At 48.6% G+C, this 14,522-nt stretch overlaps 1 protein-coding gene and 1 pseudogene across 1 annotated transcript; one reads left to right on the forward strand and one right to left on the reverse strand.

The window, feature by feature from the left end:
- LOC131094631 (zinc finger protein 850-like) overlaps positions 1 to 14,522 on the forward strand; it is a 278,757-nt pseudogene that overhangs the window by 116,852 nt on the left and 147,383 nt on the right.
- On the reverse strand, positions 5,217 to 13,906 carry LOC131094577 (serine/threonine-protein kinase PAK 3-like). Its single transcript, XM_058042233.1, has 9 exons — positions 13,747 to 13,906; positions 11,951 to 12,017; positions 11,218 to 11,266; positions 10,338 to 10,450; positions 9,554 to 9,671; positions 8,753 to 8,852; positions 8,155 to 8,351; positions 6,682 to 6,819; positions 5,217 to 5,309 (listed from the first exon to the last, which is right to left on the reverse strand). The coding sequence occupies exons 1-9, from the start codon at positions 13,889 to 13,891 to the stop codon at positions 5,217 to 5,219; spliced, it is 1,020 nt and encodes a 339-aa protein (XP_057898216.1). The 5' UTR covers positions 13,892 to 13,906.

Genomic DNA, 14,522 nt, shown 5'->3' on the forward strand with positions numbered 1-14,522 from the left:
AAGGGCTGCGTGCACGGCACAGCGTCCTGCAAGGGGCTCACCAGAGCCTCCTGCGGGAACAGGCTGCGGGGTGCAGAGGTTCTGGGACCTCACACCATAACCAATATGATCTAGTGAGGCCAAATTTATTATCCTTTAAAAGAGTATATTTAAAATAAATCTCTGCTGTCCACGCGTCTCTACCTAACACATGATTGGTTAATCCTAGGTGTTCACGCATATAAAATAGAATGCTGATTGGATCATCTGATTTTCTACGCATCTTGCTGGGGTTGTGTGGCCTACCCATGGCTCACTTTCCCAAGCTTGCTGACAAACGTGCTGAGTCCTGATGACTCTTCTTCTTGCGTCTTTTTCAAGGACACACCGAGCCCAATTCTGAATATGTCCATAATTCATTCTTTGTGAACGTGTTCTTTGTCCATTATTACAAGCAGGCTGGATTGTGCATCGGCTGAATATGGCCACTCTCTTGCAAAAACTCCTCCATTCTGTCTCTGAGCCAGCATTTGAGCCAGTTAAACAAAATCCTCCCTCTCAAGCTGTAAAGAATGTGGAATTAGAGTTGGAATGTGACCCTGAAATAGAAGCAGCTCAGCAACTAAAGTAGAAAAAAGTTAGTCCAGAAGCTATTGTAGAAGGGACTTTTCTCTCCAATGATGTAGAAGCTTTTCCTGTAGTAACTAATGCTGCAAGTAGAGTTTGAAAACCTTTTGATTGGAAGATTTTAGAAAAGTTGAGAGCTGCAATTTCACAATTTGGTTGAAAATCCCAACTTGCACAGTCACTTCTGCAGTATATTTTTCCATCTAACGCATTAATTCCAGCTGATGTGCATACCCTAATAAGACTTAGAATGCCACCCCATCAGCAGGTGATGTTTCATAAAAGCTGGGAGGAAAAGTGTGCTCAAGAAGCAGCAAGACCTAGAGTACAGGGTGATCCTCTGTATGGTTCAACAGCATAACAGTTACTTGGCAAGGGTCCTGGGCTACTGCCACTGCCCAGGCTGGGAGCATTGATCAAGTCTTACAGATGAGCCAACAACTAACATGTAGTGCTATTCTTACACTTCCAGATAAGTTACACACTATGTCTTTTACACAAATTTGTCAAAGAAAGAATGAAGACTTTGATAAATTTTTAGACAAATTGCATGAAGCTATCTATAATCATTCTGATTTAAATTCAGACACAAAGATACAATTGGATGGACTTTGGTATCATTTCTCCATTCCAAATGGCTTTCCCTTCAGTCACAAGAGAATCACAGAATCACAGAAATTTTAGGTTGGAAGAGACCTTTAAGATCATCGAGTCCAACCCATGTTCTAACACCTCAACTAGATCATGGCACCAAGTGCCACATCCAGTCTTTTTTTAAACTCTTCGAGGGATGGTGACTCTACCACCTCCCTTGGTAGATTATTCCAGTATTTGACCACTTTTTCTGTAAAATACTTCCCCCTTAATTCTAGCCTGTATCTCCCTTGGTGCAGCTTGAAACTGTGTCCTCTTGTTCTGTCTGTTGTTGCCCGGAGAAAGAGACCGACCCCCAGCTCACCACAGCCACCCTTCAGGAAGTTGAAGAGAGTGATAAGGTCACCCCTGAGTCTCCTTTTCTCTAGGCTGAACAACCCCAGCTCCCTCAGTCATTCTTCATATGGCTTGTGTTCCAAGCCCCTCACGAGCCTCGTTGCTCTCCTTTGGACACGCTCAAGTATCTCAACGTCCCTCCTAAAGTGAGGGGCCCAGAACTGCATGCAATACTCCAAGTGAGGCCTCACCAGTGCTGAGTACAGGGGCAGAATGACCTCCCTGCTCCTGATGGCCACACCGTTCCTGATACTGGCCAGGATGCCATTGGCCTTCTTGGCCACCTGGGCACACTGCTGGCTGGTGTTCAGCCGACTGTCAACCAGCACCCCCAGGTCCCTTTCCACCTGAGCACTGTCCAGCCACACCGTCCCCAGCTTATATCGGTGCAGGGGGTTATTGTGGCCAAAGTGCAGGACTCGGCACTTGGACTTATTGAAATTCATCCCATTACATTCTGCCCATCCATCCAACCGTTCCAAGTCCCTCTGCAAAGCCCTACGTCCCTCTAAGAGATCAACACACATTCCCAGCTTAGTGTCATCTGCAAATTTGCTAATAAAGGACTCTAAACCCTCATCCATGTCACCAATAAAAATATTAAACAGAACTGGCCCCAGCACAGACCCCTGAGGGACACCACTGGTGACTGGTCGCCAGCTGGATGCAACACCATTCACCACCACTCTCTGGGCCCGGCCATGCAGCCAGTTCTGAACCCAGCAAAGAGTGCTCCTGTCCAAGCCACGGCCTGTGATGTTGTCTAGGAGTATGCTATGGGAGACAGTGTCAAAGGCCTTGCTGAAATCCAAGTAAACAACATCTACAGCCTTCCCTGCATCCGCTAGGCGGGTTACCTGGTCATAAAAGGTGACCAGGTTGGTCAAACATGACCTACCCCTCCTAAATCCATGCTGGCTGGGTCTGATACCCTGGCCATCTTGTAAATTTTGCGTGATGGCGCTTAATATAAACTGTTCCATTATTTTGCCAGGTACTGAGGTCAGGCTGACTGGTCTATAATTACCAGGATCTTCCTTTGCACCTTTTTTGTGAATGGGTATCACATTGGCCAGCTTCCAGTCATCCGGAACCTCACCAGTGAGCCATGACTGTTGGTAAATGATGGAGAGTGGCTTTGCAAGCTGGTTTGCCAGCTCTCTCATTACCCTGGGGTGGATCCCATCTGGTCCCATAGATGTATGAATATCCAAGCATTTCAGTAGTTCTATGACTGCCTCCTCTTGGATAATGGGGGAACCATTCTACTCCTTGTCACCATCAACCAGCCCAGACGGGCAGGTGTCTTGAGGGCAAGTCATCTTCCCACTAAAAACTGAGGCAAAATAGGCATTAAGCACTTCTGCCTTGGCTTCCATCTCTTCCAAAAATTGCCTGCTGAAACTCTTCTGCTCCCATCCAAATCAGTTCACTACTCCAGCATAACCCTTGAAGCACGGACAGATGACTCTTCAACTAATTATAGTTGAAAAGAAGGGTATTTATTGCAGTGCTAGACACATGTGAACTAGTTTCCAAAGACATGTGCAAGGAATTGCAGACTCCTGCTCTCTATTTCTACAGAAAAGATTTTACATTAGGTTTCTATGGACCCATAATACATGATTATTACCTGCCTGCTTCGCATTTTTATCAGCTGAATATCTATTACAGCTACGCAATTGTATTCCCTTAACTGGGTCGGTGGGATTTTGAAATGAGGGAGTGGTTGTATGGGAGGAAGAAAGCCGTCTTCCTCATGGTGAACTCTTCTCTCATGGCCAGTTGGCAAGACCTTTTGACCTGCTGCTCATGGTCCAAGCCTCTCCTAACTGTTCAATTATTCTTAAGGCAAGGTATTTCTATGGTCTCAGCTTCTTCACAATTGCTTCCTCTATCCCTGTCACTCCTAGCTTTATGTTCCTAATATATTTGGTACTCTTTACCTAAGGTATGTGATTTCTGCTAGCTGTATTACTAACTTAGCTTCTTACCTCATTTGAAAATCTTAACTAAAATATGCAGTCTTCTACTATCCCAATTCTATTCCCAGCTGGCCCCTCGACCCATCTGCACTTTTCAATTATCCTCATTACATTTTCAGCTAAGCCCTTGACTCACCTCAGGCACATCCCCCAACTGCCTATCTCCCAGCAGCTCAGAGCTGCATTGCACAGCGCTTGCTGTGCACCACAGAGCACAAAGCAGGCTGGCCTGGTGGGCCTGAATATTTCTGCCAAACATTCTGCATCTCACACCTTTGCTCTGGCTCAGTGCAGAACAGCAGGATTGCAGGCGCTTCCTCCCAGAGCTGCGTGAGGTGCTTGGCTCCTGCCAAGCTGTCCCTGCCTCATGCTGGCCTCGCTTCCCTGGCTCAAGTGCCGGGCCTGAAGGAGCTGCCCTGTGCTCCAGCCTGCTGAGCAGCCCGGCTCCCTGCCCCGGTGCCCAGAGTGCTGCACACACTGCTGGCCTTTGCCAGGAGGTGCAGGGCAGCCGGCAGAAGAGGAGGAATCCTCAGCCAGCCCAGCGGCCCGCGGCTGCCCTTGGCCTTTCTCTGCTCCTGGGCACACTCCAGACGGCCATGGCCTCCAGGCTGGGCTGTGCCCAGCACGGCTGCGCTTCCCCTCAGCAGCAGCCAGCTGCCACCTGGGCTCTGAGAGCAGAGGATTCGCCCGCTCCCAGCAAGAGGCACCCAGGGCCCGGCTGCTGCCTCTTGCATCTCCAAGGGCCTCCTTCCAGCCTGCCTCTGCCGGGGCTCAGGCTGCTCCGGCCTCTGCCGGGGCTCTGCTGGGGCTCCAGCCCGGGCAAGGCCGGGCCCGCTCTCACCTCACAGGCGCTGACAGCTCTGCGCCACAGGAGACCTTCCCGAGCACCCTCTCTGATCTTTCTGCTTTCTCACTTGAGCAAGGCTCTCCTCCAGCCAAAGAGATTATTGCATTTAGGGATGCAAATCCAAGTGGCAGGAACCCCATTGCTCTCCAGTCACAGCTGAAGGCCTGCATCTGCACAAGATGTTTGGGCTGCCTCATTCTTCCTTTGGTTTTGCCTTCAAATGTCATTGCCCTTTCTGCCTCAACCAGAAATACCACAGCTGTGCCATAACCAGCCAGTGGGTCATATTCCAAAGGCAGTGCGGTCTGGAGAGGATGAATGATATGAAGTCCCCTCCTCACTTATGAAACCATACAAAAGAAGCCATATGTGTGACTTAGCACCAATAAAAAAACAATTGGTAATTCAGAAGGAAATGTTGAATTTTCTGAAGGGGTCAGAAGGAGGAGAATCTTCCAAATGAGTTGATGTTTCAGAAACTTTATTAATTACAACTCTAATCTATAACTGTATGCTACAAATCTCTTTAGCAACCCTACTCTACAATCCTACTCTAAATTGGTAACAGAGATAACATCTTGACATGATTGCTATGTTCTAGTCTCCCAGGCTTAGGCTTTGGTTTAGGCTTAGGCTTAGGTTTTGGCTTAGGCTTAGGCTTAGGTTTAGGCTTAGGCTTAGGGTTGGGGTTGGGGTTAGGGTAAGGGTTAGAGATAGGGATAGGGTTAGGGTTTGGGTTTGGGTTAGCATTTAAGGTTAGGGTTAGGGTTTAGGGTTAGGGTTTAGGGCTAGGGTTTAGGGTTAGGGTTATTCGTCTTCTTCACTGAGTTGATGACTTGTGCCAGGATGAATGGTGGCTTGGCTGAAGTTACAAATGGATGCTGTCCACCAGAAAAAAAAAAATAAAACAAAGAACACTGAACCATTACTTTCCAAGCTCATTGCCTCAGGGACTCAATCAGGATACATCAAGTTCCTGGAAAGACCCAGAAAGAGGAGCAAAGGGACCATCTGCTCCCCAGTCATCCCCAATGTGCAAGACCTTGCCATCACAGGCAAACCTGGCCCAGAATCCCACTCATCTGTTTATTGTGATGTCTTCATCATGCTGGGATTTTTGCCCTGCCAGTGCTCTAGAAATGGCGCTTTCTGTCCCTGGGTCTTCTTCCTTTCAGGAAACTCCAGTGACTCACATAGGTCCCTGCCTTTGAAAGACAGGCACTGTCCTGATTCCCACAGGCACAGAAAGCAGTGTCTACCTTTCCATGCCCTGTCTCTCGTGTGCTGGATGGCACCTTCCTTCCCAGCAGGTCCAGCCCAGTGGCACTGGGCCCTGCAGTTCCCTCTCTGCCACACAGCCTGGCAGTAACCCTGGCACAGTTCCCGTCTGCTTGAGCGTGCCAGGCAGCAGATGGGGCTGGGACAAGTCCCTCCCAGCTGTCCCTGTTTGTGTGGCAGAAACCTCTGAGGGTGGACTGGGGGGCACAAATCAGGGCCCCTCAGAGGCTCACAGCGAGCCCCCCACAGCCCCTAGGCCACAGCCAAATCTCTGACCCCTAGGCTGGGACTGGCTTCCTTGGGTTCCTCCACCACCATTTCATGTCTCTGTACCCTGCATTGCTCTACTTCAATTCTTTTGCCATTAGATAAAGCTGAACACTCCACCAAATCACAAAAGAGGGCAACAGAAACAGTCAGAGGACAGAGCACCTCTCCTGTCAGGAAATGCAGAGGGAGCTGGAGTTATTCAGTTTTGTGAAGGACAGGCCCCAGGGAGACTTTATTGCCACTTTCCAAGACTTCACAGTGGCTTTGAAGAAAGTGGGGGACATCTTTTTTAACAGGGCCAGTTACAATAGGATATGGACAAATATTTTTAAACACAAAGGGCATCTAATCAGAGTAGGTCGAAGGAAGAACTTGTTTACTCGGAGCATGGTGCCACCCTGGCACAGCTTGCCCCAAGAGCTTGTAGGAGCTCCATCCCTGCAACCATTCCGGCTCGGGTGGCAAAGGGCTCTGAGCAACCTGATCTCTTTAAAGATGTCCCTGCTCTTTGCAGGACACTTGCACCTGAGGACATTTACAGGGCCCTGCCACCCCAGCCCAGTCTAGGATTCCTCACCATTTTCATTTGAAGAGCAGCAAGAGTGGAGGTGAGGACGAAGGGGGCTCATCTGCTGCCTTGGACTTGAGTGGAAGAGGAGCCCATCCCTCAGAGCCTGTTTCACCTGCAGCCCCTTCACATTTTACCTGCAGGAGCTCCTTAGCAGTCCAGCGCCGCTCCTCGTCTGTCTGCAGGCAGCAGCTCAGGAAGTCACGCAGCAAAGCCGAGAGGAGCTTGGGCTGCCGCAGCTGTGGAGTCCCTACTGTGGCTATCAGGTGTGTAGCCTGGAGAAGAAGGAGACACCAGGCTCCACCTCCTGCTTTCACATCTCTAAGGTTCTCCCAGATCCCTTTGTTTAACCTCTGTTCTTCAGTGGCAGTTTCTGCCCTGGCACAGACCCAGAGATGACTTTCCTTTACCAACCAAAAACCCAAACCCCGATGCAGCCACAGCTTTTCCACCATCCTGCACATCTTGCCTTGGCAGCTGATTTCATTGCCTGACCTAGTTAGTGGGAACTACATCAGAAAAAGGACATTTGCTTCTCTGAGGATTCATGCCAGCTTGAAATGGTTTTTGGAAGAGGGACTTTGCTATACTAACTAATTTCAAGGGTTAGTACATCAAAGGCATCTCTGCAGTGCTTGTTGGTCCTTTAAGCACACGTGCCCTAGAACAAAACTCATCAAGCTTTTTGTGCTGTTCTTGAAAACAATGGGAATTGGAAGAAAAGAAAGGAAATCCATCAGTTAATACCCAGGTAGGAAAACAAACATTTACAATCTCCTCTTTAACACAGACACATTAGGTTGCCTGCACAAATGTATTGGGATGAAAATGCCTGCTTGGACACACAGGAGCCAACTGCAGCTCTGTCTCTCAGCAGTCTGAAAATTTCAGCTTCCCATTTTTGCAGCAAAAGAAAAATTGTCTAGGTCAGAAGAAGGAGAGGTTCCATCCCTATGATCACCCTCTAGTCATTTGGCTGCTCAAGTCAATGCATGAATGGTAGGCCCATCCCAGAAAGTGCCAGGAAACAAACAGGAGGTTTTGGCAGGCTCTCTGCATCACCAGGCTCTGGCTTGGTGACGTGCAGAATGTGGCTTGGGCTAGGAGAGAAACACGGTCACTGAGTGTTTCAGCAGCACTGCACAAGAAGCAGAAGAGACTCTGTGGCATTTACACCCTCATGCCCATGTTTCCCAGTGAGAAGAAACTGCACACAGGGTTAGGTTCCTCTCTAAAGACCACGGTTTTAGAAACTTTGTTGGGTTTGGGTTTCCTTCCTTCATTTCTGGAAAGATAACAACAGTTGTAAGATGCTTTTTACCTGTTATTAAGGCCGTCTACACAGACAAAAGAACTGGAACCACTAACCCAAAGGAAAGTGTTGAGTGAGAATGGAGTTTGTTTGGCGTTTGTTTGCATGTGGTAAGGCTTGAATTCCCCCACTGATGCAGCCAAAAGTCCAGCAGATGCTGATGTGTTGCAGGGACATTTGTAGGAGGGGACCTTGGTGGAAGTAGTTCCAGCAGATGGCAATGGGATTTTGTCCAGTGGCACACAGGACATGGGACAGGTGAGAAAGACGGTGGGATCAGTGAGTATTTGCTCCTTACCGTGCCAGAACTTTCACTCAAGTAAGGAGGTTCTTGTTCTATCATTTCAATGTCCACAATTCCAAAAGACCATATGTCCACTTTGGGGCCATATGGTTGACCTGTCACCACTTCAGGCGCCATCCACCAAGGAGTCCCAGTTAGCAAGCACCGTCTGCTCTGCTCAGGGCTGAGCTGAGTAGCGAGGCCAAAATCAGCTGAGGAGAAAATAAAGTACTGGTTTTATCTGAATTCTGTGCAATTAGGAAAGCAAGCAAAAGAATTCCCCAGTGGAAGTTTGTAAATGTGCTGTTGAATCTTCTGGCATTGGTGACTTTAAAAATCCCCCCATTTTTTACACTGCCTCTAGCAGTGGCTTTTGTTCTTTGGAAACTTTAGACTTGCAACTCCCTCCCTCTGGAAGGGACCCACACAGAGCAAGGCCACTCTTGACTGCTTGTGGCTCCTTCTACCTCTGTGCACGTTGCAACTGTGCCTCCAGCTCGCAGCAGGGGTCCCTGCACTGCCACCAGCACCATTTCTGGGGAGCTGGCAGTCACGCCAAGCAGCCCCACACCCACATCCCTGGAAAGCTGCACCTCACCAAGAATATACTGACCCAGTTTGACAGAGCCGTCGGTTCTGAGAAGGATGTTGTCACTCTTCACATCTTGATGGATCACATCGTTTGAATGAAGAAAATCCAGTCCTTGCAGGCACTGAGGGAGAAAACAGAAACAGAAGGGCAAAAATGAGTGATGTGATTTCATCACACAAGAAAGGAAACAAAGAATCTAAAAGATTCCCTCTCCAGGGGAATGGGGAGTAATGGCAGAACAGTAATGGCCACTGAGAGGAAGAGCTTGCTGCTCCAACACTTGCAGAGCAGGACCTTTCTGAGGAAAGGCATGTCAGCTTTTGAAAGTGCAACAGCACCTGCTGTTGTAGGCTGTCCCCTGCCAACCAGCCAGGATGACTCCTGCTGCAGCGCATGTGCTCAGAAGCAAAGAGCATTCTGGCTGCACTCCTATCCTTTTTAGCTGAGCACTGAGAGAAACGAGTCTCTCTCTTCTTTCTTTGCTGTTTGTTTCAAATCCTGCCACCAGCACCTTTGCTTTTACAGGCAAGGAATGCAGTGAAGACAGACTCCAGGCAAACATTTAGAGAGGCAGGGTGGAGAACAGCAAATACAAATACAAGAGACAGAGCAAGAATACAACAGCAGGACATAAGAGTACTGGCACTGAGTACAGGGAGTGCAGGGGCACTGGCAACCCTTTCACTTGAGATGCTTTTACTTGCCCATAGCATACCAGCAACACAGAAACAAAGCTTGGCACAGGAAACCTCTCCTGTTCTGAGCCCCTGTTTCCCAGACAATCCTGCCCAAGCCCTTGGAAACACAGCTGGGATTGCTGACCTCCTGACTGATGGCTGCCATCTCATCTTCAGACAGGCAGGTCTGGCTGACGATGTCGCTCAGGACACCTCCATCCATGTACTCTATAACCAGCAAGAGTGCCTCGCCCAGAAGGTAGGCTGAAAGAAGGAAACAAGGGGGTAGAGATGAACATGCATGGCTATGTTGATTTTTTGCTTCTAGGTTTCTTATTTCCAGATGCCTTTGTGACAAGGACAGAATCAAAGGAATAGACATTCCCTCTTGGCTGTGCATTGTTTGCAATCTGTGCAGTCTCAAGGAGAAAGACACATCTGTGAAAAAGGAGATGTCTTAGATGGGCAGCAAATGAAAAGTGCAGTTTAGAAACAGCCCAGATAAAAAACATGTCAGGCATGGTGTTTCTGGAAAGAGGCACCTAGTCTTCCTGGCATGCATAGCAATGGCAAAGAGGGGCAACAATCCAAGGGAAATCAACTTTAGGATGTTTCATCTGCACTTAAGAAACTTTAAAAAATCAATCCCAAATAAATGTGGAGGCAGTGAACTTTGAGGCTATTGAGTTAGGAAGATACAGCTGATCCAGGTTTTGAATAATTTTGGAGTAATTATCAAACTAGGTGTGCCAGGGAAGAGTCATGCAGACAAGATGCACTCTCTTCTCATCCATTGGAGATGAGTAGAGAAATATGAATAAATAAAAATTAACAGCTTTACTTGCTGCCACTGACCAAAGTGGGTTTTTAACCTCTCATGTTTGCTTTATGTAAACACACATCCATGGGATAAGACCATGACCTCTCACCTGTCTAAATAATTCACAACATTGGGACTCCTATACCTCTTCATGATCATTATTTCATTAAAGGTTAGCTCCTTCCTCCGCACTCCTTGAAGATTTATTTTTTTTATTGCCACCTAAAATGACATTGAAATCAGTAACTTGGGAGGTTGGTGTCACGAGACCACAAGGCACATGGATGTGAGTGATTTTGCAATGACACAGCTGAGCTGTGCCAAACTGCCTTGTGATTAGGCACTGCAGTAATCAGGAACTGACATTCCAACAGCCCATTTCTCTGCTCCCTTGGGAGCCAGTTACAGGACACGTGGGGCCACTGACATTTTGCCTTGACCACTTGGTAACAACGCTGTCTCAGTTATCACCCACAAACCTCTGACCGCACTCTCTGCTGCTTTGTTTGGGACTCAGAAGAAGGAATCCATGCCTTAATACTCTGTGAATACATCTTGGGCTATGGGCAGGGCTTAGGGCTTTCAGGGACGCCTTGCAGATCTCTCCCTCGTGCAGTTCCCAAGTGCAGCACTGCAGGTGGCTAAGGAACTACCAGTAACTTTCAGATGGATTTGCTGGCAGCCAGAAATGAGAATTCAGGACTCTGAAGCTGTAGCCCCAAAGAGCAGTGAGGTGCTCGCAGGCACCACCTTTGTTTTAGCAATGGAGAGCGAGTGAGCGCGTCCTTCTCTGAAAGGAACCACTGCCCTCCGTGCCTTCCTTCTGGCACCTGAGGAGGACAAAGTCCCAAATGTGTTTTGTGGGCTGGCACCAGTCTGTGCTTCTTGTGCCTTTTCAGCACAGCTCTGCCCAAAGCTCCAGCCACAGCTCACACCAGAGGGGAAAGCCCTCGAGTGCAGCAGAGCCTGCAGGTGCTGTTGACATTTACCTCTCCTCCTGTGGCAGTGTCGAGTGCTCTGTAAACATCTCCAAACCCTCTAGAAACAAAACAGAAGCAGAGAAAGGAGAAGCTGTTTAGATCTTGCAGTGAAAGCCAGCCCACACAGGAGATCTGTGCTGGAAGTGTCAAAACCTGCAGGATGCAGGAGGGCTCTGCCAGAAGGCAGATGATGCATTTTCCTCTCAAGTGCATGGGCACTGGGCCTGTTCCTGAAGCACTGGGGCTCAATTTCTAAAGGGAGGTTAGTCTTTCCTCTTGGTTTTCACTGTCTAAACAATGTGGTTATTATCCTGACCACAGAGTGCTTCCCTCTTCAAACCAGGGGAAAGAATTGTTCCTGGGAACTGTTATCTCACAGCTTTGATAGGGCATAGGTTGCTCTTTCCGGCAAGCAAGTTTCTTCTCTTTTCATTAGTGTGCCAGTATGATTTTGAGACACACAAAAAATGCTAAAGAAATTAACACAGAACTGTCCCACACTTGAGAGACAAGGAGACCTTCCAGGTCCTGTTCCTTGATGCAGGCAAGACCTCGGTATCAAGGCATCTCTGACAATGCCTTCTGAGCCCACTCACAAATTCTGAGCAGCATTGAGAGATGGGACAATCTATCCCCAGTGTGTGAACATCTTTGCAGCTGGCCTGACTTCACACTGGATAGACATTCCACCCCAAAAACACCTGGCCCATGGTTGTACAGGAGTAACTGCTGTTGGACTCACCCGCTGCCAATATAATTCAGATGCGTGTATTTCATCAGGGGATTTTCAGTGGTGTTCACCATTCTCCCTGAGGGAAACAAAATGCAAAATGCTGACTTTAAAGCAGAGATCCCAGCTTCCAGGAGATACAAAAGGCAGCCCCAGTGCCTGGAACTCTGAGGCCTTTGTGGTCGGCTGGGTAACAACAACCACAACCAGGCAGACAGCCCTGTAGCACAAGTGGCCAGCACAGAGACTGATTTGTACAGTCTTTTGAAGAGTTCTCTTGACAGGAAACAAAGCACAGGGACATACAATCCCAGGAGAGGAGGACATCTTCCCCACCTTTCAGCAGTTTGCCAAAGGAATGCCTTCCCATTTGTCAACCAGAGCAGCTCAAGCTGTAACTGATCCTGACGGGGCTTTCAGCATCAGGACCCTGACCTGTTTGTGAGCAGGCTGAGCTCAAAGATGCCCCTCTCCCAGCTAAGGAAGGCTCCAGCCTCTGCAGTCCCTCCAGCCCTCAGGGACAGGGCAGCGACCACAACAAGGCTGGCAAAGCCCAAGCATGAGCACTGACAGGCACTGATGGGAAGAAGCCAGAGTGAGCCTGAGCCCCAGACAAGCTGTTGCCCCCATTCAGGACACAACAGGATGGGCTTTGAGATCAGCCACACCGAGGCACAGATCAGTGCCCTTTTTGTCCCAACAGGTGATGGCAGACACAGAATCCACTGGGCTCTGGTCTCAGCCCCACCAGGTCTCTTATCTGAGAGCACAGAACTGGCAGCTGTTACAGGCAAGAAGCAGATTCATTGGGTTGTGCTGCAGAATCACAAAGGGCTTGATGTGTTTTCCTAGAGACTGATCTGAGCAGGGCCTGGGCCAATGGGTAGGATTCTAAAAGTCATGGGAAAGAGTGGGAATCAGGTATGGAAAAGTGCCATGGATCTGAGGGATATACCATGGCTGGGCTGGAGGCTCTCTCCTGAGAAATGCCTGCAGTACAGTTTTATCTGATCACGCCACTTGGATGTGTCTCCTGGACACATCTTGATAAGCATAAAACTAGAAGATTAAATAAAGTCTCTGTTTTTTCTTTGGGAGCACATGGAAAATACCTCGTGCTCTCTATTTGTCCTGTAACCTGATGTTCTTTCAAAGTAGTTCTTATTGACAAAAAGATAGCATTCTCTTATTGACAAAAATATAGCATTCTCATGAAAATAAACTGCAGATGTAGTAGTGGTAACAGTAACAGTCATAAAAATGGCATCAGTAAGACGTGGGGTAGAAGGGCTCCTTCAGGATGGAGAAAAACACAACAAAAAACCCCCACCAAAAATGAACAACAAAAAAACAATCCCACATCCCCCCCCCAAAAAAAAAAATCCCCAACCAAAAAGACAAAACTCCAAAGCCAGTCCATTTCTGTGAAGTTTTTTTACTCTGATGACTGGTTGGAAGTCAGGAGTCTAAGGAGAATTTAGGAAGCTAAAAATTCTGTTCAGTTTGGCCACTAGCACACAGGACTTGCCTAGATCATTTGCTAGGTCACAGCCTTCTGCTGATCCAAGAACAATCCCTGCTTCAGCCTTTAGCAGAAAGGGAAGCTCAGGCAAACCCAAGCCAGTGCCAGGTGCCCTCAGAGGCAGCAGGAACACCCAGAGCTCTCTCACTGCCTCGGAGCACAGCACTGCCTCTGGGGAGTCCTAAATGGCCCTGTGACACCGAGCTCAGGAGGAGCATTTGGTACAGCTCTGCTGACACCTGCACACAACACACTGTCCCTCAGATAAGAAACACCCCAGACGTACCCAGCAGCTCCAGGTACTCCTCCTCAATCTCCTGTTCCCGGGATGTGCCCGAGCCTGAGTTCCCAGGTTTCACAGAAGGGCTTCCTCCAGGTGATGCTGCTGCTGCAGCAGGTTCAGAGCCCATGATGTGCTGGACCTGGAGCATTTCTGGTGGGCACTGTTCCTGTGCCTCACTCCTAACTTGGGGATCTTCATTGCCACACATTCCCTGCAAGTGTTCGCAGGCTGCCCGGTGAGATGTCAACACTTGCACCTCAAGTCAAACAGAACAAAGCAGTCAGACACTACAGCTTGTCCCTGTCGGCCAGGAGTCATCGACTGTGAGGAAAGGCAAAGAACAGATTGACAGGGGATACAACAGCTTGTTTCAATCCTCCAGCTGGGTCACCAAGTTCCACTGTAAAAACACCTCAAGAAAAAAGGAGAGCAGGAACAGGCCAGCAGGAATCAATTTGGATGACTGCTGGCCAAAAGGCCAAAGGACAAGTTTCACTGTCCAGGGCAGATGTTGAGATTCAGCACACCGGGAAATGTCCTTCAGAGTGACTGTGATACACACACGACAGCAGCATGGCACTCAGAGGCATGGCCCCACTCCCTGCTGCTCTGCACTGGAAAGGCAAGAAGGGCAGAAACCACCAGATTGGTGACTGCAGTGGCTGCATCCCTCTTTCACTCACTTGGTTTTGCAGAGACTGACGGAAGCGATTAAGTTTCTCTCTGATGATTTTAATTTCTTCCTCCAGCTGCTTATGCCTTGCCTTGATCATACTGTG

The sequence above is a fragment of the Melospiza georgiana genome, chromosome 30 (assembly GCF_028018845.1).
Source record: "Melospiza georgiana isolate bMelGeo1 chromosome 30, bMelGeo1.pri, whole genome shotgun sequence".
Lineage (NCBI taxonomy): Eukaryota > Metazoa > Chordata > Aves > Passeriformes > Passerellidae > Melospiza > Melospiza georgiana.